The sequence below is a fragment of the Fusarium odoratissimum genome (assembly GCF_000260195.1).
Source record: "Fusarium odoratissimum NRRL 54006 unplaced genomic scaffold supercont1.14, whole genome shotgun sequence".
Lineage (NCBI taxonomy): Eukaryota > Fungi > Ascomycota > Sordariomycetes > Hypocreales > Nectriaceae > Fusarium > Fusarium odoratissimum.
The window spans coordinates 114,096-135,257 of NW_022158700.1; the positions used below are offsets into that span (position 1 = coordinate 114,096).

A 21,162-nucleotide genomic window follows, 5' to 3' on the forward strand; every position below is an offset into this window, starting at 1 on the left:
AGCTTGGGCTAGAATTACCTATATATTTTTATCATCCATGATGGAGGTCCTAAGTTTTCTTGCCTCCCCTAGGCATCGATCCAGTGGCTTACAGTTGATCTTTGATTCTATTGGCCTATTTCAGCGACAAGACCCTGAGCCAGAGACTGGGCTCCGCTTTGACACCTCAGTTTCTGCTTTCTGCCTCGCCTAAAAATGCGAGATGACATTGGATCCCGGGGCTCGCCAAGGCCGTGCCAACCGTGGACATACATCACCTAGATTACCAACTTGACTCTCGCAAGGCAAGCTTCTGTCTTGTCTTTTTGAGACATTATTCTTTTGTTTCTTGGTGAATTCTCCCTAAAAACCCATCGCCATCATCATCGACAACTCATCATCTTCTCCGTCTGCGACGGCTGGCCATGTACTGCACAACGCAACTTGATACTGACCATCCGCTGCCCCCATGATACTCTTAATTACTTACTACCAAACTGACACTATCGATTCTTCCACCACGACGTTGATCACGCTTTATCCGTCCAAGCTCAGTCATCTTATTGTCCGTTCCCGGTGACCGATCCTCCGAATTTTCCAACGTTTGTCTGATTATCGCGCCTTAATTTTTGCTATCGACCGTCGCGAATTTATCCAAAACCTGTCGTGCTCCTCTCCCGCCAGATGATGCGGCTGGCCAATGTCGAATCGCCATGGCCATCAATGGTGGTCGATTCTTGGGCGCAAGACGCCTCCAATAACTCCTCTCATCACGGCCATTCCGGCAAACCCGGCGACAAAATACAAGAGTGGTCCTCACTTATCGGTATCGTCACAGCCATTGTAGGCAATGTACTTATCGCTCTTGCGCTGAATGTTCAGAGATACGCACATATTCGACTTCACAAGCAAAGGAGTAGGAACCGGAAGAGGGCGAAAGAAGCATTGAAGCGCCCTCACCCTGGAGATCATGGTGGCTCATACGGCACCATTGGAGGAGGTAGCGATGGAGCTGGGTATCAAAATGGTCACGGAACAAGTACAGATGATGGAAATCGCATGGACGAGAGCCGTGAAACTGATCCGCTGACCGGGTCCTTTCACTCCGAGACATCACAGAGCACCGATAGCAAAGAGGATGATACGTCTTCATCATACCTCAAATCTCCGTACTGGTGGTTGGGTCAAGTTCTTATTACTCTTGGCGAGATGGGCAACTTTCTCGCATATGGCTTCGCCCCCGCTTCGATTGTCTCTCCTCTTGGAGTTGTCGCCTTGATATCGAACTGCATCATTGCGCCTGCCATGTTCCACGAGAAGTTCCGACAGCGCGATTTCTGGGGTGTAGTTATTGCTGTAGGTGGTGTTGTTACTGTTGTTCTGAGCGCAAAGCAAGAGGAGACCAAGTTGAACCCTCATGATGTATGGGACGCGATCACTACGTTGGCTTTTGAGATCTATCTTGCCGTGACCATATTTCTTATCCTGGTCTTGATGTGGGCAAGTCCTAGGTACGGAAGACGCACGATTCTTATCGACCTGGGACTTGTTGGTTTGTTTGGTATGTGACACGGTATAGTAGCTCGCTCTGCAGACACTGACTATAGATCTAGGCGGCTACACTGCCCTTGCGACAAAAGGCGTTTCGTCGATGTTGTCTTCTACTCTTTGGCGTGCTTTTACAACTCCTGTCACTTACGTTCTCATCGTTATTCTCCTTGGGACGGCAGTCATGCAGATTCGCTACGTCAACAAGGCGCTGCAACGTTTCGATTCGACCCAGGTTATCCCAATCCAGTTTGTAATGTTTACGCTGTGTGTGATCATTGGAAGCGCCGTCCTGTACCGCGATTTCGAACGAACGAACGCTGAACAGGCGGCCAAGTTTGTTGGAGGTTGTCTCCTTACCTTCTTCGGCGTCTTTCTCATCACTAGCGGCCGTGAGCAAAGCCATGATGACGACGAAGTCCTGTCTGAAGACGATGATTTCGAGGATACCATAGGCCTTGCGAACCAGGAAGGGAATGGCACAGCGTCCTACCAAGACGGCCAGGGGTTTTCTACCCCCAAGTCACAATCACGACGGTCCAGTCACCTGTCAGGTCTTAATTATCCTGATGCACAGAGAGCCTTGAAAGCGGCGATTACACCACATCAGGACAACAATCTTCCATCAGCCAAGGCTTTGAGTTCTCAGATGTCCCCAGGCCAGGAGACTATGGCTTCTGGTTTCCCTTGGAACGATTTCGGAGGGCCGTCAACACCACCGGGAAGGGGCGTTAGGGCGTACTCTACAGACTCTGTTCTTGCACCACCGGGGACCGCGGGCTCCGCGGCGTTTGCCTCCCACCCAACAACACCGATGAGAGATGCCCTAGCTACTGATGGCTCGCTTCTCCCACGGCCTCAAGCTAGTCCTTCGAAGCCCGGTGGTACTGGAAGCCGATCCAGGACCTTTATCTCCCCGTCCCCTCTATCGTCGACAGTTACGGCTGTGGTCAAGGACGCCTTTCTGCGCGCGTCTGACGACCCGAGTGTGCGCCAGTCCTCGATGCGTCGTATACGTTCCACCATCCGTGCCGGGCTGTTCTTTAACGAAGACGATGAGAATGCTGATCCCGAGAACAACTCCCGGTCGAACACGCTCCCCGCACAATCAGCAGCGCCAGTATCAGTGGAAAATCTTCCTAGCGCCTTAGACGAGGCTGAGGGGCCTGCAGGCGAGGACGATCTGGTGCGTCGGCGGTCACGTAGTGTTAGTGATACACTAGGCGATTTTTTTGGCGTCCGGCGCAAGAAGCGCCATGATGGCTATTTCGCGAGCGACGTCGAAGATGTGACAATAGGAGGAGCTACCCCAGGTCAAGATCGGACGGATCGTCAAGGGGATTGCCGAGAAGTATAATACGAGGAGCATCTAATAATCATGTTTATGCAAACACATACACATTGCGAGCCGGCGTTGGTTAGCACATTACTCTTCTTACTGGCGCCGGAGTCATTTCGTTGTCCAGGCTTCTAGCGTTGGCGTTTGGGGTCTTAGAGTAGGGGGTGATGAGATTAGCTCAGTTTCTGGGATAGCATATGTTTAGCAGCATTTTATTGCTTCCATGTTTAGAATCCAATGGATAATCGCTCGCCTTGCAGTTACAAGCCTGAACCGGAGCTGGACAGGGGAATTTGGTAGCCTCGGGATGATCAATGGCGGGGGCCTCTCTTCTCTCCCGTCTCTTATCTTGAACCATCGAGGTTCAGTGAGTTAGCGACTGGACGCCTAGTCCTGAAACGAAACAGTTGAATGTTGCTCTTGTCGATCGTGATGGAAGATGTGACAAGTGCCGTAATTGGCTGAAACAGTAGAACTCGCTTCTCGCGTCGCATTGAAAAAAGATCATAAAACTGTGCACTGTGCTATCATGGTACCCTGCTTCATCTTCGCTTAGGGGTCTTGAGGAGGAACGGTAGCGGAGCGAGTGCCCGAGAACAACGTATATTCAACGCATCTATACATGTAGCCATAGCATCTATCTCATATGTAGGAGAGTATAGGCACTGCAGTAGGCAGGTATAATGGGTTGGTAGCTCTGGTATAGGTAGTTCGTGTAACCAGGCGTAATACAAACTGGCGGATATTCACCGAATGGTGTCTTGTAAGTTGCAAAAGTGTCAAACATTAAGGCCAAGCCACGAGAAGAAAAGGCCCCTTTCCCGTTTGGCCTGACAGGGGAGGTGTTGTATTCTCCGAGGCTACAAGACCCCAATTGGGATACGATCAGCTCCTGTGGCCCTGTAGGTTACTCGCAAGCTAAGCTAAGTCGTAGTGCTTCCGAGCTTGTGAACCATGAGCGTTGGGCTCCGGTGCCAGGAGGGAGCAGAAGAGCGAGGGGATAGCATGTGTCTGTCTCCAACGTCTTGCGCAACCTCGGAATTGAGTTTGTTAGCGAATGGTTAGCTGTCTGATGTCTGTCTGCAAGGAGCTCTAAATTGGGACTGGGGCATATCCGCCATACTGTACTTGCTATGTACATATAGGCATTCATGGATGGGACTGGGAGACCCAAGAGACTGATTGTTCATTTACCGACAGGTAGGTAGCTCTGATGCCATGCAGCATAGACAGTTAGACTGGCCTGTTTTCAAGGCCCAGATCCCATTATCTTGGACTTGGAGGACCAGGGAAGTAAATGAGATCCCTGTCCTTGAATTTTTGGGACGTGGCACTTTGAGTTCAGGAACAGACAGGTACAGACAGACTAACTGTTAGCAAAGTTACTAGAGATTGAGCTGCTGGGTACAGGGCCTGAGTATCAGTAGCCAGAGTTGACAAGATCGTCTTCCTTGCAGAATTGGCTTGCAAAGATGCATTGCCAAGATAATGTGACAGCACCTTTCAAGTGCGGCAATTGAATCGACCACCATGAGATGCAGTAAAGACACTGAAGAAGCCTAGGGAAGAAACAGATGAGGCCGATAGACCCAGCGACGGAAGACGAGAATTGATTCCGCGGCGCTAAACCTCCAACAACCAACAACCGACAGGCCTCTTTAGCGGCGGGAAGGAAGGGCCAGAGGGCCGAGGAGACGACGGGCAGGCCAGGAATAACAGAACTCTCCAGTGAATCCTCCACTGAATATCAATGCCTAGACTGGGAATGCAAGGGTCGAGAGGCTCAACATCCGACCAACTCTCATGAAAAGAACTGGGTAATCGGTTTCGGGTGGGTGAGTGAGCTTGGGTTCCCGATCCCCGCAAAGAGATCGGTAATAATACAGTCTGTCTACCTATTCGCTATTCCCTACCGTAGGCGGAGGCTGGAGAGATGTCACACTGTATCAAGGTTTGCCGATGAAGGGTTGATGCTTGTTTCCCTTGAGGTCCTCTGTATCCGTACCTACATATTGTATTGTTCCACAGTTCTGCATGTTGTATCCGCTTCCGCGTACACCGGGTCGTGTTCTGTCGTATCGATATCCATAGTACGAACCCTAATAACATCCCTCAGAAGGGAAAGGAAAAAAGAAAAAAAAAACGTCAATGAGCCGCCCTTTCCTATGTCCAAATGTTTGGCTGCGTCTTCAGCTGCAAGGACCGAGGATTCACACGCAGGCATGCGCATGGTCAACAGAGATAGTCACACCGACTTATTATAGAGTCCGGGGGTTGCATGAATTTCGACGTCGTACATTCCGTGGTCGCATATGTACAGCAGCTAAGTTGACTTTGTGTCTGTCTGTCTAGCCGTTGTAAGTGTAGGTGTTGACTGTTGGCTCTGAGAGAATGGATGAATTCGGCCCTTGGAACTGCAACATGCGCATACCCGCGCTGATGTACCGTATGCTCGTGTGCGGTACAGCAGAGTCCAGCCAGTCTGTCCAGCATTCATCTCGAACCCAGGCTTGAGCCCAAGTCTGTGGGTGGCCGTTGTAAACGGGCAAGGGAGGGTATCCGCAGTTCTCAGTGGTTTGGTTGGTTCAGTAAAGGTTGTCACAAGGGCTTCCGATGCCGTAAAAAGGCACCGCGCGCGAGCTTCCGCAGGGCAGAACAGGGCAAGGGTCGGGTGTAAGACTGCAAGTGATGAAGGCGTCGTAGGCGGCCCATCGCGGCCCTTTCTGCGCCGATTGGCTGCTTTACTGGTTGACAGGTGTAGCACAGTCAGCAAGCCAAGCAAGCAAGCATTTCCTCTTTGGACAATGGAGTAATACTTGTTCCAAAGCAAAGACCGTATGTATGTAGTATTCAGGATGGACTGTTAATATGGAAACCCTCAGTATCAGGAGATTCAAGAGCATAAGCAAGATGTTGTGTTACTGCATCAGGTAGGTATCTCCATCAACAACAACCAACAAACACAAGAGTTCACCGGGGACGTATTCCTTCAGAAGCACGTCTCCTCATCGGTGTACCTAGTCTATGGGACTCGTGTAGATTTTAACCAAGTGTGGTAGGTCGGTGATCATCAAAGAAAGACCTCAATCTCCCCCGCGCTGCAGACTCTGTCATTCCGAATGCTTGACATCCATGATACCAATGTCAACGAAATCCGGGTCCCTGGTCTGCCAGGTTGAATGTACGAGATAGCTAAAGCAGTAAAGCTCCCGCCTGCCAGTGAGCGAATTCGTCAATCTCACCAACGATCACTGGAAGAACCTACCTCGTTAGGTAAGGCATCGGTTTGATATGTTAGTGGAGGGTAAGCAGACAGATGGTTCTGTGCCTGTTCCTGATCCTGCCACCGTTCCTGACAGCCATCGGCTAAAGTGAAGGCGATTGCTTGTGTCAGTGGCGTTAATCTGCTCCGATTACCCGGTGCATGAGGTGTCAAGATGAAATCCCCAAAATTCTTCATCGAAGCATGAAGGAATACGGCGCAGTTTAATTTGCCTACCCGGTAATAGCTTAGAGTGTGACTGGTGATTTCAATGCTCGTGACCAATCACTATACTTGTCCTGACCTGGATGCTTACCTCATGCTGAGATGCAGCTTTCACACAATTATCGCAGGGAACTTTTGGGGTCAGTGAGATTTGAATTATCGTATGCACATGGAAAAGTGTACCCGGAGTCAAAATATCGGGACCAACCGCGTATGACGAGACACGACTGCCTTATTGAATATCCCACTGACGGGTACCCAGCTTGATGAGAGATAAGCTCAAACGCACCTTCTCGAATAGTCAGGTAGTTGATTAATATATTTAACTATTTGCCTGTGCTAATCGGAAACCCGTAGGGTAGGTAATATTGGGCTGGGCGGGCAAAGGAGGTGAAGTGAAGTGAGTGGTATAATGGAGGGAAGGAAGGACCATATTCGGCATCTAAACGGACAGGAAGACCTGGGCATGGGCAACTTTATCAACACCCGAGTTATCGCATCTCACCAGTGTTTTCTCAAAATGCCTTTCATCGCCAATAAACTTCACTCTGCTGTTTCGATTATCGTGTCATTCTGATCATAATCTGCATATTAATTTTCAACGGCAAAACCATATCGTGACGACGTCGAGAATCGAAGGTTCCATCGCGGCTTCTGGCGCCACCTGGCCTCCGTCTAGCAGCCTCTAACAGTCTCAAAGCTACCCAAGCCCAGCCTTAGCGTCTCGGGTCATCAAGCCCCCAAAGCAGCTCCTGCAGCCCCAGGGTCAGTGGCGGCAAACACCCGTATGCCGTTGCCCAGGACGCTCTGTACGTATTCCTTAGCTCAGCAGCTGGCGCAGCCTCTTGTGGAGCTTGGGGCAGGGGCAGGATGCCACTTGGGTCATCAGCGTGATCAGTTCCTGGGCCCGTGATGAGTTAATCGAGACAGAGGGGGCCATATCGCTCCCTACGCACCAACGCGCGATTCAAGCAGGAGTTGGGAAATCAAAGCTCTCCCGAGTCCCAGCTAAGTTCTGTTACACGCACGTTCTTGATGGCCTCAGTGTGTTCGCTCAAGGGCCCGGCACTCCTACCCCTGACCGCTAACTACAAAGGGTAAAGGAATCCTGGCCCTGGCGCTACTGCACGTTACTGCAAGGCCCTGGTTCCCTCCGTTATTGACCCCTCCCAGACTGCAACACTAACTCGCAAGCAATTGGAAGAGCCAACAAGGTCGCGGCAATGTCCCAGAAAAAGATTCACCGCGTCTGTTTCGTCGCATCGGCATCAAGCTTTTTGTCTCATCATATTCGCTCATCCGGCTGCCCTTCCGCGTCATCCACGAGCCGATCTTCTTTTTTTCAAACCCGGATTCTTGGACGGCGCAGTGTCTTGCAAAGCCCACCACGCGTCCGTTGTCCCACAGCCCGTCCCAGCGCAGCGGGTCAGGGCAGAATTAAGACGCCTGAGCAACCGCTGGCTGCCTTTCTTGTTGATGTTCCTGTTTTACTTACCGTAGGCGTCGGTGCCATTTGTGCACAAAGCTCACCTCAACGCTCAGGCTGGGTGCCACGCCGTCTGTGTGCTGTAACAGCCAGTCTAGCTCGGCCCCTAACCTTGCTTAGCTCCTAGACTCATGATTCTCTCCATCCGGCCCTTATCTCTCGTGGGGTTAGATGAGATTTCTACGACATGAGAAAATCTCGTTCCCTGGTCACCTAGGCGTCTAAAAACAGTCCATGAATGTTCTGCCGCCCCTTCCAACAACGAAATGAGGATGTGGTTTATCAAGATCAAGACTCGTCTTGGCAACACTACGGCGCCTCCAATGAAATGAAATGAACCAGCAATCTCCTCATATCGATAGCTTTTGACTCAAGCAACTCAATGGATTTCATGGCTTGGAGAGCAAGCTTCCAACTGAAATAATGGCTGCATCGCCAAACGTTATCTGGTCTATGATCATGGGAAAAGGCATTGCACACGTTTCAAAGCAGGCTTCATCGTCCAGATCCCACGTGTTTTCTGGGCTGATTATGATAGACATGCTTAAACCATGCCTTTAGCTAGATCTTGTTCCAAACCACCGGTGGTTATAGTCCACAGCAAGGAAACTCCTTAAACTAGGAGAAGATGAAGCAATCTGCAGATGTGGTCATTGCTCAACCTTGGCCACGGTCTGTATCATCCTCGCCATCCCCGACGCTAAAACGAACCACAAGATGTTTAGTGGGCTTCCAGAGCTTGCAACGCCGGACGCGTTTCTTCTGATGACCCGCAAAAAGGTTCTTGAGCTAGCGCGTCATCTGTTGCCCTGCTCTCAAGTTCAGTCCTCTCAGTCAAGTCAAAACGATAACATGGTGCGTGAATGAACACGCAGCTGCTGTGGCATCCCTGAGATTGCATGTCTCGCAGACGATGGATTATTAGTCGAAGGCATGGAAACGGCACAGCGTAAATGAGAATGAAGAGAACCATGAAGCCATGCATGGGGAAGCACAAAGCGAGTGTCCCAAGGGCTCCGAATATACGGATGGAAATGCAGTGGGGTAGAAGGGCTGGGTGAGAAGACCCTTGCAGTTTTCACCGATCCCCTCTCTTCTGGGTCTATTGCATGTCTTCTGTGAAGTGTTGCCATGTCAAGGTCTCGGTAAGTAATTTCGAACTTTCATTAGATCCCTCCGATTTTGATTTAAAGGACTCCCCGGTTACATTCTGTCCATGTCCATTTCTAGATAACGAATCGTTTGATCATAGAGTCTTAATACTAACTTGAAGGGGCCGGCTCACTGTGTTCATGTCACACCTCCAGTCTCCAGAACTCCCCACGACGTCAATGGCCGAGTACGTAACCTGCTCTGTGGGTTCATTCGTCATCCGAGCCAAGCGGAGTGGCTATGACTTCGTTCCTGCATTGTTCATGGAGCTGGCTCCCCAAAAGCTACTGACATAGAGCAGAGCTAACAGGGAACAGGCTTTGGTCCTCTGTCGAGTATCGCACTGAGGCCAGCAGGCTTGACGCAGTCTGTCAGTTGTGTGTCACTCAGAAGCTTTGCTAGTAAATCTTGGAGACAGAAAGTCTATCAAACCGGGCGCCGGAATCCAATGTCGTTATCTGGCACGAGCTCAGCGTGCTGAACCGCAAGATATCGTGTATTGAACGATGCACAGTTGAGAAATAAACAGAGTCTAGATTCCACGACTTGTTGCTGCGTTGCCATTACTAACTAACCCAACTGCAGAGACCGACTTTTCCTTCTTTTTTTTTTTTTTTTTTTGTGCTTTGGCTTTGAGCTCTTGTCGTTGTTTCAAGCTGCTGAGAAAGAAAAAAAACCTGCCCATTGACGCACGCGTAACGACCCATCGCATCGTTGTGTCAACATCCACTTATTTATAGTTGCTTCTGTGGATGTGCAATGTTTGCAGGTCATTTTTGACTGTTTGGACCTCTTCATTCTCTGCTTGACGGTGTTTCGTCGTGTCTGTGTAATGGCTTGTCTTAACCTGACGTACAAGATAACACTCACTGATGGTCAAACATCTTGCACCCACTTGGTCTCTGTCTGGGTAGGCAGTTAGGGCGTCTATGGCACCACCACGGACCTCATGTCACCTTACGACGAGTCCAGCATCGTCTGAGGTTACGGTTAGGGAAATGCACTCGCACTCACAGACACAGGCACAGGCACATACACTCAAACTCGCACAGTACGCATTGCAGTACCGACACTCAAGTCTGCCTGATCGATGTATCCTTGCATATCCTACCTGGACTATCCCGGCCAGAATGGGCCTTGCAGAGAAGGAAAACCCCCCCAGATTCCCGGGGCTTGTGTCCGTCGAGACGGGCCAGGGACAGCCCAACCCAACCCACTCGAAGCCCTGTCGAGGGTCCCCCCTTACCACCGCCCTAGCCTCCCTTAGCCCCAGTTCCTAGGGCCTGTCTAATCTTTGGGAGGGTACAAGCTGCCTTGCCCCAAGATTGCATCAATCTCTCGCTCATCTTGTTAACTTATATGTACATTGCATCCTCGTTGTTATAATCTTGTTGTTTGATCTCCCGATGACCTTTCCCACCCCTCATTTCGATACGTTTTTGAAACCTCGTGGCATCTGATCTGCCCTATCCCAAGTCTCTCTTTTAGGTCTCACCTACTCCATTCCTTACTTTATCTCACTGCCCTGCCTGGTCTAGATCAACAACAAGAATTTGTGGAATAGGCCAGTTTCGCAAGTCATTGTTTACATACAGGGCACGCTCCGCCGTCGCCCTCCTCTTGGAGGTCTTGTGTAATCATGTGGGCTGCTACAATGCCTTATTACTCAGAATACCAGTCGGATCGTTCCAGGCGCGATACGAACCAGAATGCTCAGGCCAATGCCAGCAACGATGCCCATGGCTATCGCGATGTATCCCCCCACACCCGGCACTCACCCATCGATCTGGACGAATACATGGTGCCAGCCATAGAGGGCCCTCCGTCACCCGAGAGAATTCGCCAATTGAGCAAGCAGATGAAACATGCGTCTCACCTTAATCGAGGTCACCGGGCTGTATCGTCTGGGTCTTCGTCGTTTGTGAATAGTGAGCGAGGATGGGAACAGGGATTCGAAAACATGAGCATTACTCGGCACTCGTCCCAACGATCTACGACTAGCGGAACTTCTTCTTCTCGAGACCGACCCGACAGTGTGCAAGTATTGGGCAAGAACATCTTCCATCGCCGTGCAAAGTCGAGCAAGTCAGGACGCTCAAGACGTGAGAGCAGTGCCCAGAGCTCATCGGGAAGTTCATTGTACTCGACTGAATTAAGCAGCGAAACTTCCTTGACCACCTTCAAGGACGCCATCATGCCTACTATCTTTGCACGCCGGAAATCATCTCGCGACGAGACAGCCCTACAGAAGAAGCTTCAGATATCTGGACCTTTCAACTTTCAGCATGTGACGCATACTCCACGCGAACAGGCAGCCAACTCAGCATCTCGTACTCCTGGACAGGAGCACCCCCAACCCAGCTTCTACTCAGACCGCGTTGTCGAACACGAAGTATCTCCCCGTAGTTCAAGAGCCTCTAACCTTCCACGTCGATTGATCAAGCACGCTCGATCCCAGGAGCAGCTCCGTACCAGCCCACCTCGACCAGTCCGACCCCCAAGACCTCCTCCGCTTGAGCCACTTCACTCTCCTACTCTGGGTGCCCCTATTCCACCCCCAAGAGGCTCAAGCCGACAGCCCAGCCTGCAAGATGGTGACGCACTTGCAGTGGCAAGGTTTGATCGTCCACTGACGAGTGGTGGGTTCCGACACCCTCAACCTTTCAGCCCTAGTGAGATCATGGAGCGACCTCCAGCAACATCTCATGGTTACGCCATGGCCCCTGAACAGGCAGTATTGCCAGTAGACGATCACCGATTCTCGCATGCGATCACCACCCCCGATGATGCAGCCTGGCCACTTCCCGTAACCGCAAGTTATGAGCCACCATTGCCAGATGTGCCAGAGGAAGAAGAACACATGGTAAACATTGGACGATCACCAAAGAGTATCATCAGCACCAGGTCTTCACTGCGTGCTAGCCAATCGGTCCCTCTTCTTCGGGGATCCCAGACTCTCGAGAACGATGCTGCCCAACACAGTGCTGGACACTACAACGGCCAAGCTCATTCCATTAGGGAGAGTTGGGAGGATGATATCGACTACTGTTACGAACACGAGGCCGATGCCAACTTCGATTACGAGTGGGAGAGACCGTCGTTGGAAGGTGGACGAGAGCATGCACCTGGAGTTCAAGTGGCTCTGTTTGAAGACGATGAGTTGAGGGAGCTACCGATCATCGGCACTGCTGAGTCGTCTCCCGGTATGCTTTCCGCGTCCCGTTTTGATATGCCGGCTCTAAGCCCAGCTAGTCAGGCCTCGCCGGAGAGTGCCTTCGAGGCCATCACCCCAAGCACGGGAGTCGCTGTGACCAATAACTTCTCGCTCCCACGTGGTGACAAGGTCCACCGCCCGTCCAATCTTAGCCATTGTCGAAACGACTCTCGAGCATCCAGCTTCAAGGAGTCATATGGCTTTACCTTGTCCCCTTCGCTACTCATCCCTGGTGACTACCATCAACAGATGCTCCTCAATGAGACTGAGAGACAGAGCTATTCGGGTGAGGATGATGTGGTTCATGGTATCGTTGACCCCAACCACCCCTATGAGGATGTCAGCAACGCTGCCAGTCACACCTCTCTTCAGATGTCTCATCAACGCGCAAGCACTTCCACTACTGCTACCAACTCTACATCTCTCTCTGACTCTACTGGAGAGCGTCATGTCTCTACCAACTCCACCTGGACTAACTTGACTCGTCTCACCAGCAGCACGTCACTGAACAAGTGGGTTGAGTCAAACAACACAATCCGCGAGTCACAGATCATCAAATCACACGATGATAGCGACGAAGAAGAGACTACTCCTCCTGCCTCCACCGAGAAGGACACAGTCCCTGAGCTCACACCATTCCCCTCTGTGCCCGTTACCAAGAAGCCTCACCACAAGAGCCACGCAAGCGAGTCTATCGTCAGGGATGATATCCCCAACAACACTAAGTCTGTCGAGCTTCCCAAGACCCGACGTCCTCGTGCTAGAACAACAAGTCTCAGCACTCAGGCCCCTCCTGTGGGCCAATATGCCCTATTTCCTCGTACATATGCCAAGGGCAATGGCGATCGTATCTAAAGTGATTTGATCGCTCCATGTTGATTTGTTACCTGTTTTCGACCTCAACACTTGAGGCAGCTTTCTTTTTATTTCCGTTTCATATCTCTCTCACGTGCGGCATATGCCTCCTTTACACTGCTTTTACACAAGACACTGTGCTCCTGGGTGTGTCAGCCCATGGTCGGATTTCTTTTGTACGGGTTTGAGCTTCGCCGCGAAAGGCATTCTATACTTGGGTCTCTGGTCCTATGGTCCGGCTTTCAGGCCTTGACTTCAGCCTCCGGCAACCAGGTCATTTAAGGCGTACTTTTGATCTGCAGAAAGCAGTTCAGGGCATTGGGGGCGGTACTCAAAAGCTAAACAAGGCATTGGGTGTGTTTTTATTTATTTTTTCATCTTTACTGCAATGTCTTTTCGGAGTCGACCACTGGGGGGTCGGCCAACGGGTGAGAACAAGGTCCAACTCTGTAGGAGAGACCTTTGGGAACCAACTGGCGCAATATTTCCAGTTATGATGAGTGATGGATTTATGAACATTTAGACAAAAATCAGAGGCACATAGCAGTAAGCTATCTTGTACAACATACCGGCACCACGGCCAAAAATGCATTTCTGCCAAGCGCGCTGACTTTGAGACATTTACTTGCTCTTTGTGTATATATACTAAGTTAAAAATGACTAAAAAAATGTTAAAGTTTAACAACCAAATCTTCATTAATTCGCATGCTAAGTGACCAACTTATTGAACAACTGAAAATTACGATGCATTCTTTGAGATGATGTCTGCCTCTGAATCCCTGCATGTCATCCGTCAGGGGTCGCATTGAATGTAGTGGTTCACGGTACGCAAGACGATTCAGGAACCAAGAGTATACGACAGCACCTTGCTCATTACATTGGCTGATTTAGCTGTCCAGGATAAATGCCCGACTCTTGTATAGTTTCTTCGAAGCAGAGCCAACGTACACTCAAGTTATGGAGGTCAACCGAAGATGCTTGTCATGCATAATTGTGGAATGAATTTCAAACCGCAACCATAAGTCTATTCCATGAACTTGATTATAGACAGACATGTCTCTGAGAAGCCAGTGTCATATAACCCATGCCCAAAAGTCATGTCTATCCCTTTCCCATTTTCTAAAGTCTTTGTTCCTTCTGCCCTCCCGTGCTTGCTCCATATAAAACACTAAACCGTAGAGTTCTCATATAGAATCCCAATGCTCCACACCAATGTAGACAAAGAAGAAGATTCAAGTAAGAAGGCGTGGCAACATGATGTAACACAGAACATGTGTCCAGTCCAATCAAGTCAAGCCCATGTCTCTATCTGTTGTGGGGTGTTGAGGCTTTTGTGTCATGTGAGTCGTAAGTTCAAAGAAAGGATGGCATGGGTAATGAGGTAAGGAGGTGTAACAAGGACAATCAAACACACATGTCTAAGTGAGGGAATGTAAAAAGAATATCAAAACAAACATATAAGGCCAACCAAACATATAAGCAAGTACCCATGAAAGGACATAGCCACTTCCATTCGTGATACTGCCTGAGCGCCACGCCCCTTTTGAATCTGCCACAATTTGAGAACCAAAACATGAAAACGAATATTGATGGGGCATCTGGTAATAGGGCGCATGGATAAGGAGTGTTCACGTCAAACGAATCGTCATGGGACCAACATGCGGTGCGAACAAATGAAGCAAGCCAAAGGATAATCAAACAAGGATAGGAATATAGAAGAGGGCATAGAACGGTTAAAGAGAGATGCAAACTTATCAAACAGATAGTCGTTCATGAACATCTCGTTTGAGAAGCCTGACTCTCAAAAACTTTGGATGCAGTGTGCAACTCTTGCCTCTCTATACCCATCATATGTTGTTTGTTATGAGCCTTCTTTCTCATCATCATCATCATCCCGCTCCCTCTTGTGATCCTTATTTGTGTCGGGTTCGACAGAGTTCTCTTGGCCCGATGAGGATGTTGCGCTTTCGGAATTTGATTCTTTGAGTCGTCGCAGGCTGCCCTGAAGCTCAAGGTTCTCGAGTTCGAGTTGATTTCTCTCACGTTCTAGTGCTTGAATATGCTTGCGAGCCATTTCAAGCACCTCGCCCTTACTGACACGTCTGTCAGCATCATTTGCATGGTCGGATTCGTTATCCTCGTTTCCATTGCCGCTGCCACTTTCCCCATGGCGGGCTTGGTCGGGCAGCGCACTGAGGAGAGATTCGAATTGAGCATTGAGACGATTTCGATATTGCTTCTCGACGAGATTATGAGAGGCTCGTGTTCGACGGTCTTCGGGAGTATCGTTGGGTTTGTCTCGACTGTTTTTGGATGTCCGAGAAGCACTGCGGAGCTTGCTTTGGCGGCTAGATGTTGTCGATGCTGTCGAGGCCATGGACACGGATTTGGAGCCAATACTGGCACGGCTGTTCTGCGATGCAGAACTGGGACTGGCAGCATCGGATATCGAAGGTGCTGTCCCACCAGTACTGCTACTCATAGCCCCCTGGGAAGCGTCCGATAGTTTGCGAGCCTCTTTCTTTTGTCGTCTTGGTCGAGGAGTCTTTCGTGGACGAGAAGCCGGTGTCGCATTATTGTCTCCTGTAGGCTCGTCTATCTCGGCCCAGGGGTTGCTAGCAACATGATGAACGGGGGTCCGCACTTTTGGAGTGCTGGCATCATGGCTCATAGAATCGTCCCATTGACTTGGAACGCCGGTATCGAAGTGGGCACTATTCGGGTGAATGCTTGAAGGTGAAACGAGATTGCTTCCGTACGAAAACGAGGCTGGATCTGTCGGCGCATGCGAAAGATGATTCGAATGCCCAACAACGCCCATATGCCCTGGGATCTCGAAATCAAACTGAGGGTGATTTAGCTGCAAATTTGGAGGAACATGGTACATGCTCCAATCCATCGACATTGGGCCAGAAGAGGCGGGAGGGATGTGACTTGCAAACCCAGCGGGCGGAAGACCCGCTGAACTCTGAGCTGAATGAGCTCCATGGCCATGGCCGTGACCATGAATTCCGTGCGCCTGGGGATGCGCACCGTGAGAAAGATGGGAACCATGTGGGTGTTGCTGCGCGTGTAAGTCGATATCAAGGTCAATTTCAAGATGAGCGCGTGATTGTGCACGTGACGATTCAGGAACGGTGCCCGGCAGTTGCATTCCGAGTACCGGGCCCGGTAAGGTCACCGGACCCGAGTGATGATTTGCGTTTGGATTCGCGTGGTGGTGGGTCTCGATTTCGGTCGGTTCTGGCCGCGGCGGCGCATCGCGGCTGGTTCGATTCGGCGACGAAATGGGCTGTTGATGTGGGAAATGACCGGGTGGCGCCGGCGCTATCATCTGCTCCAACGGAAACGCCAAACGTTAGACTTTATTCCATCTTCACTAATTGTTCACTCTTCTCTTTCATCTCCTGTTCTCTGTCTCAAAATTGCCACTCTACTGTCTCTTCGTGGTCTCGACTCGCTTCAGCTCTTTTTCCCCATCGGTTCTTTTGCCCCTGAGCTATTGAATTGAATGCGTCTCGTTCGACGAGGAAACTTTTGCGAAAATTGGCCTCTTCTAAACGAGTTTTTTTGTGGTACCATTGAATACCAGGGCGCGACAACAAACCATGATTCAATAGCTCGAGTCATTCTTCGGGAGAGACGGAATCGAGCCGGACACCAGTTGGATCGAGACTCAGCCACTGGCCTGATGCATGGTGTTGACATGTCTCAGGTGCTTTGCTGCAACCATGACATGCTATTGAGCATTGACCTCGACAGGATATCTCCAACTGGCCAAACTTACCTCTTCAACTTTAATTCACATCGCACAAGGGGCAGCAGGATACTCTCCACCGTCGCCTCGTCGCCAATTAACGTACCTCTGGCTCTTCTATGAGAAAGTCATAGAATGACTGGTCCTCGTTGTGATCCCCCGCCATGGTGGGATTGGAAGTCGGAGGCTGCAGCAAATTCTGGATCTGCGTAGCCACTTGAGTGTTCGTCCGGCTCTTGTGTTTAGATGTCTGGAGGAGTGGGCTGGGTATCGCTTTTGTCTATGCAACCAGGCGTGCCCTGGCTGTCACTTTGATAGCAACTGGTCGTCGATTGTGATCTAAGGATCAAGGTATGATATCGAGTGGAAGTGCGATCGAGCTTCGATCAGTGAACGTCTTGATAAACAACTTCCGTTGATTCAGTCGGCCTGGGCCCGTGGCCGGCACCGTACTTCACCACGGAGGTTGGTAGTTTAAGGGACCCGACTGCTTATACAGCAATTTGAAGCCGCAGACTTCGACGTCACTAGAACCTGCTCAATAGTTCTAGCGCCACGGACGCCGATTTGCATTCAACAAGCAAATTAGAAGATCGAGGGCCCTATTCCAGTCCAGGAGGGGCGATACTGTACGGTAGTCTCGTGCTCCCACCAAACACAAGATAAAATGTCACCCCACCGAAGAGATTTCTCGGCACCACGAGACAATCGGTCACCTATTAGGTGACGGATCGAATGTCTTTTCAGGCCCTTAATTCTTTCTCAGATGATGAGCGAATGAGTGGCCGTGCCTTTCGTTTCCACTAACGGCATTCAAGGTCTTCCTCACTGCCGCTCCGCGTACCTGCTTCACACCATTGTTAACGTCAGAGCACATGCTGGGTTGGGTGACATTTGCCCAGATCGTCACATCTTTACTCACAGGTTCCCTCTTCAGCCGCACTATCGACTGCCTATCCTCGTGGTGGTCTTCCCTTTTCTCGTACTTCGGCCTCCGGCCCCTTTCCTTCCCCTCCTCCGTCTGTCACCTCTTCCCCTGAGGCTGTGAGAGTCGAGTGACTAGTCACGGGGACATCCAAAGTTGTCCCGAGGCCTGAGCGGTAATATGGTTCGAGGCCCTTGATGACTACACTCTGGCGTGCTCACGCATTCGCCCTAGTTATAGGATGTGGTGAGATCTGTTTTGTCAAAAATAACATAGGGCAACCTGATGGTGTTGTGTCAAAGCAGGACAAGCTTCTCTTCCCTTCCCCACGTGAACTATTAGGCTTCCAATAGGAAGATGTGGCTGGTTTGAATCCGTGGCCGTGGGAAAGCCAATGCTGAATGATGGAGGAGCCATGTGTGGATTCAAGTCGACGCCCTGATTGTGTTTGCATTAACTCGACAATCGAATTGGCCAGTGCCCCCGCCTTTACCGCCCAAAGGGGGACTTGGGGACAGCTTCTGGGAAACCTGAGCTGGAAATGGACCTGGGAAATAGGTGGACTCCTTTGGGGGGGGAGGAGACAGGAAACCGGGACTGGGATTAGGTCCGGGAAGGGGACGGGGACCGACTGTAAGTGGTACTTCGGGCATTCGTGCTCTGTAAAGTGATCGGCATATCGAGACCTTGCCCATCCAGCCTTTATTGGACATCTTGGCTTGACAAGCCCTACCGCTCACATGTCAAGCGCGAAAGGGTGCATGTTTGAGGCGCCTATATCTTCCCTGTCAGTGTCGTTCTCCGAGTTCTGTCAGTTTGGCGCGATGCCGAATCATGTTGTAGTAACAATTGTGAGCGGTCAGATCTGGATCTTCTTAAACTAGATTATCCGGGCCACTCCGCAAGGCTCTTGCCCGTTCTAAACTGCAGATTGAAGGACGATATTCAACCGTTATCTCATAAAAGCCAAGAGTCCATTCTGTCAAGTGCCACAGCTCGACCAGCCCAGGTATTCAGGTGGCTCATCGAAAGAAGGACCACTCGTAACTCGAGAAGCTCACTGGGCATACTGGGAATAACGACCAGGTGACTGAGGCACGGCCATCGTGATACTAGATGATACCACAAGCTTCTTCATTTTGCTATGACTTCGTACCGTGGCCCGGTTGTTTCGGATCCAGCAGCACGGAGATGATAACTGTAACTAGATGGTTCCATTGATTTGGTATTTTTGACAGGAACACTCCAACCAGGTACGGATGGCTTCTGATCCAAATCAGACCGCGTAATGACCACACAATTCTGTATGTATATGTCTGTATTATGGTGGTCTGATCCAAGTTCGCAACCGAGGAGCGGGGGGGTGGCTGGCTACAACCAGGGGGGAGGGGCCGCAAGCCTGTAGCCCACCCAACGAAAATGTATGCCACGCCTGGGAAAAGAGGACCCTGGGCTAAAGGGATTCACGTTGGATGCTGAAGCTAAGACGTTTCGAGGGAATTGGGGACTAATGAAGCCGGATGTGGTTGTTGGCCGTTGAGCTGATATGTCGTTTTGGGGGGGGCGTCGTTAGGATTGAACATGACGGACGGGAAAGACAACGGTTTTTTGTGGGCTAAACCATGTCCATCTATCGCTGCCGTCTTCGTGGCGGTAGTCTTTTTTAGCCCTTTCGTTCGACGTCACTGTTTCTGGGTCTTGTTTCCTCTTTTCGGCGGTGACATCTTTTTTTGATGGCGTTGAGTTTGCTGCAGAGTGTGAACAACTCGTGCTCGTCGACCGAGATAGTGCAGACAAGTCGTTGGTCGAAAGCCAACGTCACTTCCGAAAGGAAAAGGAATACATCCCCCTTCACCCTATGCAAAGTGCAGTTATCCCGGAGCTGCTTCTCCTCTTGTGAAACAGACAATCGATTATGTAGTGGCAGGGCTTGCATAATAGTTTGTGTGGCTTGCTCAGCCCTGGCAATTCATATCGAAATGTTGTATAGCTCATATTCAGCCCTGATCTACGTTCGGCCGCGAGTAAGTTGCCTTGTGAAGAAAGTTTCTTGGGATGGATCAAATACAGGCGGAATTAGTCAACCGTATGAAACAGAGGAAAGCGTCATTTCGGAAGGCAGCCGCACTTTCCTAGGACAACGAATGGACTGGATGCCACAGACAGATACTGTGCCTAGGTAACTGCCAACCCTGCGCCTGCCCTGTCCTGCACGGGGAGTAAGGTGTTTGGGAAGGTGCGACGCAGAACGGATACCTTCTTCATGCCAGGTATTACACGATGTGCGCGTTGTGTGTGGAGCTGATGAGGAGGAAGGTTGGATGTAGTATAAGGTAACGGACAAGAGAATTGTAGTGTTAGTTACTTGATGGGAAACCGAAGGAATTGCTCGAAAAGACGAAGGATTTATAGAGATCGTGACAGGTCAACTTCCCTGCCACTTACACAGATTCAGTTCAGGTCGAGCAAGTCATAGTTACGTCTTAAACTCATGTAAGAAAACGTTTTCTATAACTCAAAAGCTTGTTCTGCAGAAGACAGCGATAGCGAGCGTTCCCAAGAACCCTTGAAGGGTCAGATCATGGATATTCGACCCAAACAAAACTCCTCTTTGACTGACAGGGCCTTCTGTTATAGGACCCAGGCATTATTTGTGATACCCTCCAGGCTCCATGCTCCAGGTACCCCTGATCCTCGGTTCTGCAGGCCGAGTAGCCGGCCGTTCAGGTTGTCAGAACCCTCTCGTGCATTATCGCTGACGGGACACAAATGTTCATCTGCAGTCTCCCATCCTTCACACGACAATTACATACACATTTCCAAGGTGACCCAACCAACGGCCCGGCCAATTCAATGCACTGACTCGGATACGGCCCCCCTTTGAACCCACGTCGGAGCCGGAGTGTGTGAGCTGTCACATACTAATGCGGTAATACCTGAAAATATTTTTTTTCTTTTTCATTTATTGCGCTGTTACGCTGAACTTCGGCAGAAGCAAAACTTCGCTTACACCCCTGGCCCCGGCTGATCTGATCTTTGTCCAAACCTTAAACGACAAGGTCTTGGACCTTTGAATGGCACCTTTTTCTCTCCAAATATGCCCAATAATACGAGACTTGATTTTTACCCCTCGGATCTCGTTACTATTACCAGAAAGGGTAATTTCCATGACACCAAATCTTGGTGGATTGAGCTGATCAACATCACCACGATGCTTTGGTATCAGATCACCTCCAACCTACCACTAACATGTAGGTATTGTAAGAGTTCTACGTACCTCAGTGAGGTTTGCAGTACCTCAGTCTCTTAACCTGTCATCGCCGATCAAGGGCCACCCCTGATCGTCGGAGCCAAACCGAGAACGTTCAGCAACTATCCGTCTCCACCTATAGAATCAGCAAGACTCACATTGGGTGTACA

The 21,162-nt window shown here is 50.3% G+C and overlaps 4 protein-coding genes across 25 annotated transcripts; 3 read left to right on the forward strand and 1 right to left on the reverse strand.

The window, feature by feature from the left end:
* The first annotated feature begins 203 nt into the window (after window positions 1-203).
* Window positions 204-3,660, forward strand: FOIG_08868 (uncharacterized protein). Its single transcript, XM_031208972.1, has 2 exons — window positions 204-1,540; window positions 1,593-3,660. Exons 1-2 carry the CDS (start codon window positions 664-666, stop codon window positions 2,882-2,884), a joined length of 2,169 nt encoding a protein of 722 aa, XP_031061009.1. The 5' UTR covers window positions 204-663; the 3' UTR covers window positions 2,885-3,660.
* Window positions 3,661-9,037: 5,377 nt separating this feature from the next.
* On the forward strand, window positions 9,038-13,750 carry FOIG_08869 (uncharacterized protein). 2 transcript variants are annotated; one of them, XM_031208974.1, is made up of 2 exons: window positions 9,038-9,178; window positions 9,309-13,750. In XM_031208974.1, the coding sequence occupies exon 2, from the start codon at window positions 10,631-10,633 to the stop codon at window positions 13,058-13,060; it is 2,430 nt and encodes an 809-aa protein (XP_031061011.1). In that variant the 5' UTR covers window positions 9,038-9,178; window positions 9,309-10,630; the 3' UTR covers window positions 13,061-13,750. The 2 variants fall into 2 exon arrangements, with proteins under 2 accessions (XP_031061011.1, XP_031061010.1); XM_031208973.1 differs by having other exon boundaries at window positions 9,038-13,750.
* FOIG_08870 (uncharacterized protein) lies at window positions 10,284-20,653 on the reverse strand. 16 transcript variants are annotated; one of them, XM_031208985.1, is made up of 4 exons: window positions 19,999-20,097; window positions 17,740-19,598; window positions 16,924-17,661; window positions 13,545-16,394 (listed from the first exon to the last, which is right to left on the reverse strand). In XM_031208985.1, the coding sequence occupies exons 3-4, from the start codon at window positions 16,981-16,983 to the stop codon at window positions 14,922-14,924; spliced, it is 1,533 nt and encodes a 510-aa protein (XP_031061016.1). In that variant the 5' UTR covers window positions 16,984-17,661; window positions 17,740-19,598; window positions 19,999-20,097; the 3' UTR covers window positions 13,545-14,921. The 16 variants fall into 16 exon arrangements, with proteins under 16 accessions (XP_031061018.1, XP_031061012.1, XP_031061015.1 ...); XM_031208987.1 differs by having other exon boundaries at window positions 10,284-17,664; window positions 19,677-20,653; XM_031208975.1 differs by having other exon boundaries at window positions 10,284-16,394; window positions 16,924-17,664; window positions 17,740-20,653.
* On the forward strand, window positions 16,382-20,470 carry FOIG_08871 (uncharacterized protein). 6 transcript variants are annotated; one of them, XM_031208996.1, is made up of 3 exons: window positions 16,439-17,988; window positions 18,045-18,108; window positions 18,153-20,283. In XM_031208996.1, exon 3 carries the CDS (start codon window positions 19,476-19,478, stop codon window positions 19,923-19,925), a length of 450 nt encoding a protein of 149 aa, XP_031061033.1. In that variant the 5' UTR covers window positions 16,439-17,988; window positions 18,045-18,108; window positions 18,153-19,475; the 3' UTR covers window positions 19,926-20,283. The 6 variants fall into 6 exon arrangements, with proteins under 6 accessions (XP_031061028.1, XP_031061029.1, XP_031061031.1 ...); XM_031208991.1 differs by adding an exon at window positions 20,380-20,470 and having other exon boundaries at window positions 16,382-20,235; XM_031208992.1 differs by having other exon boundaries at window positions 16,428-18,108; window positions 18,156-20,283.
* Window positions 20,654-21,162: the final 509 nt, after the last annotated feature.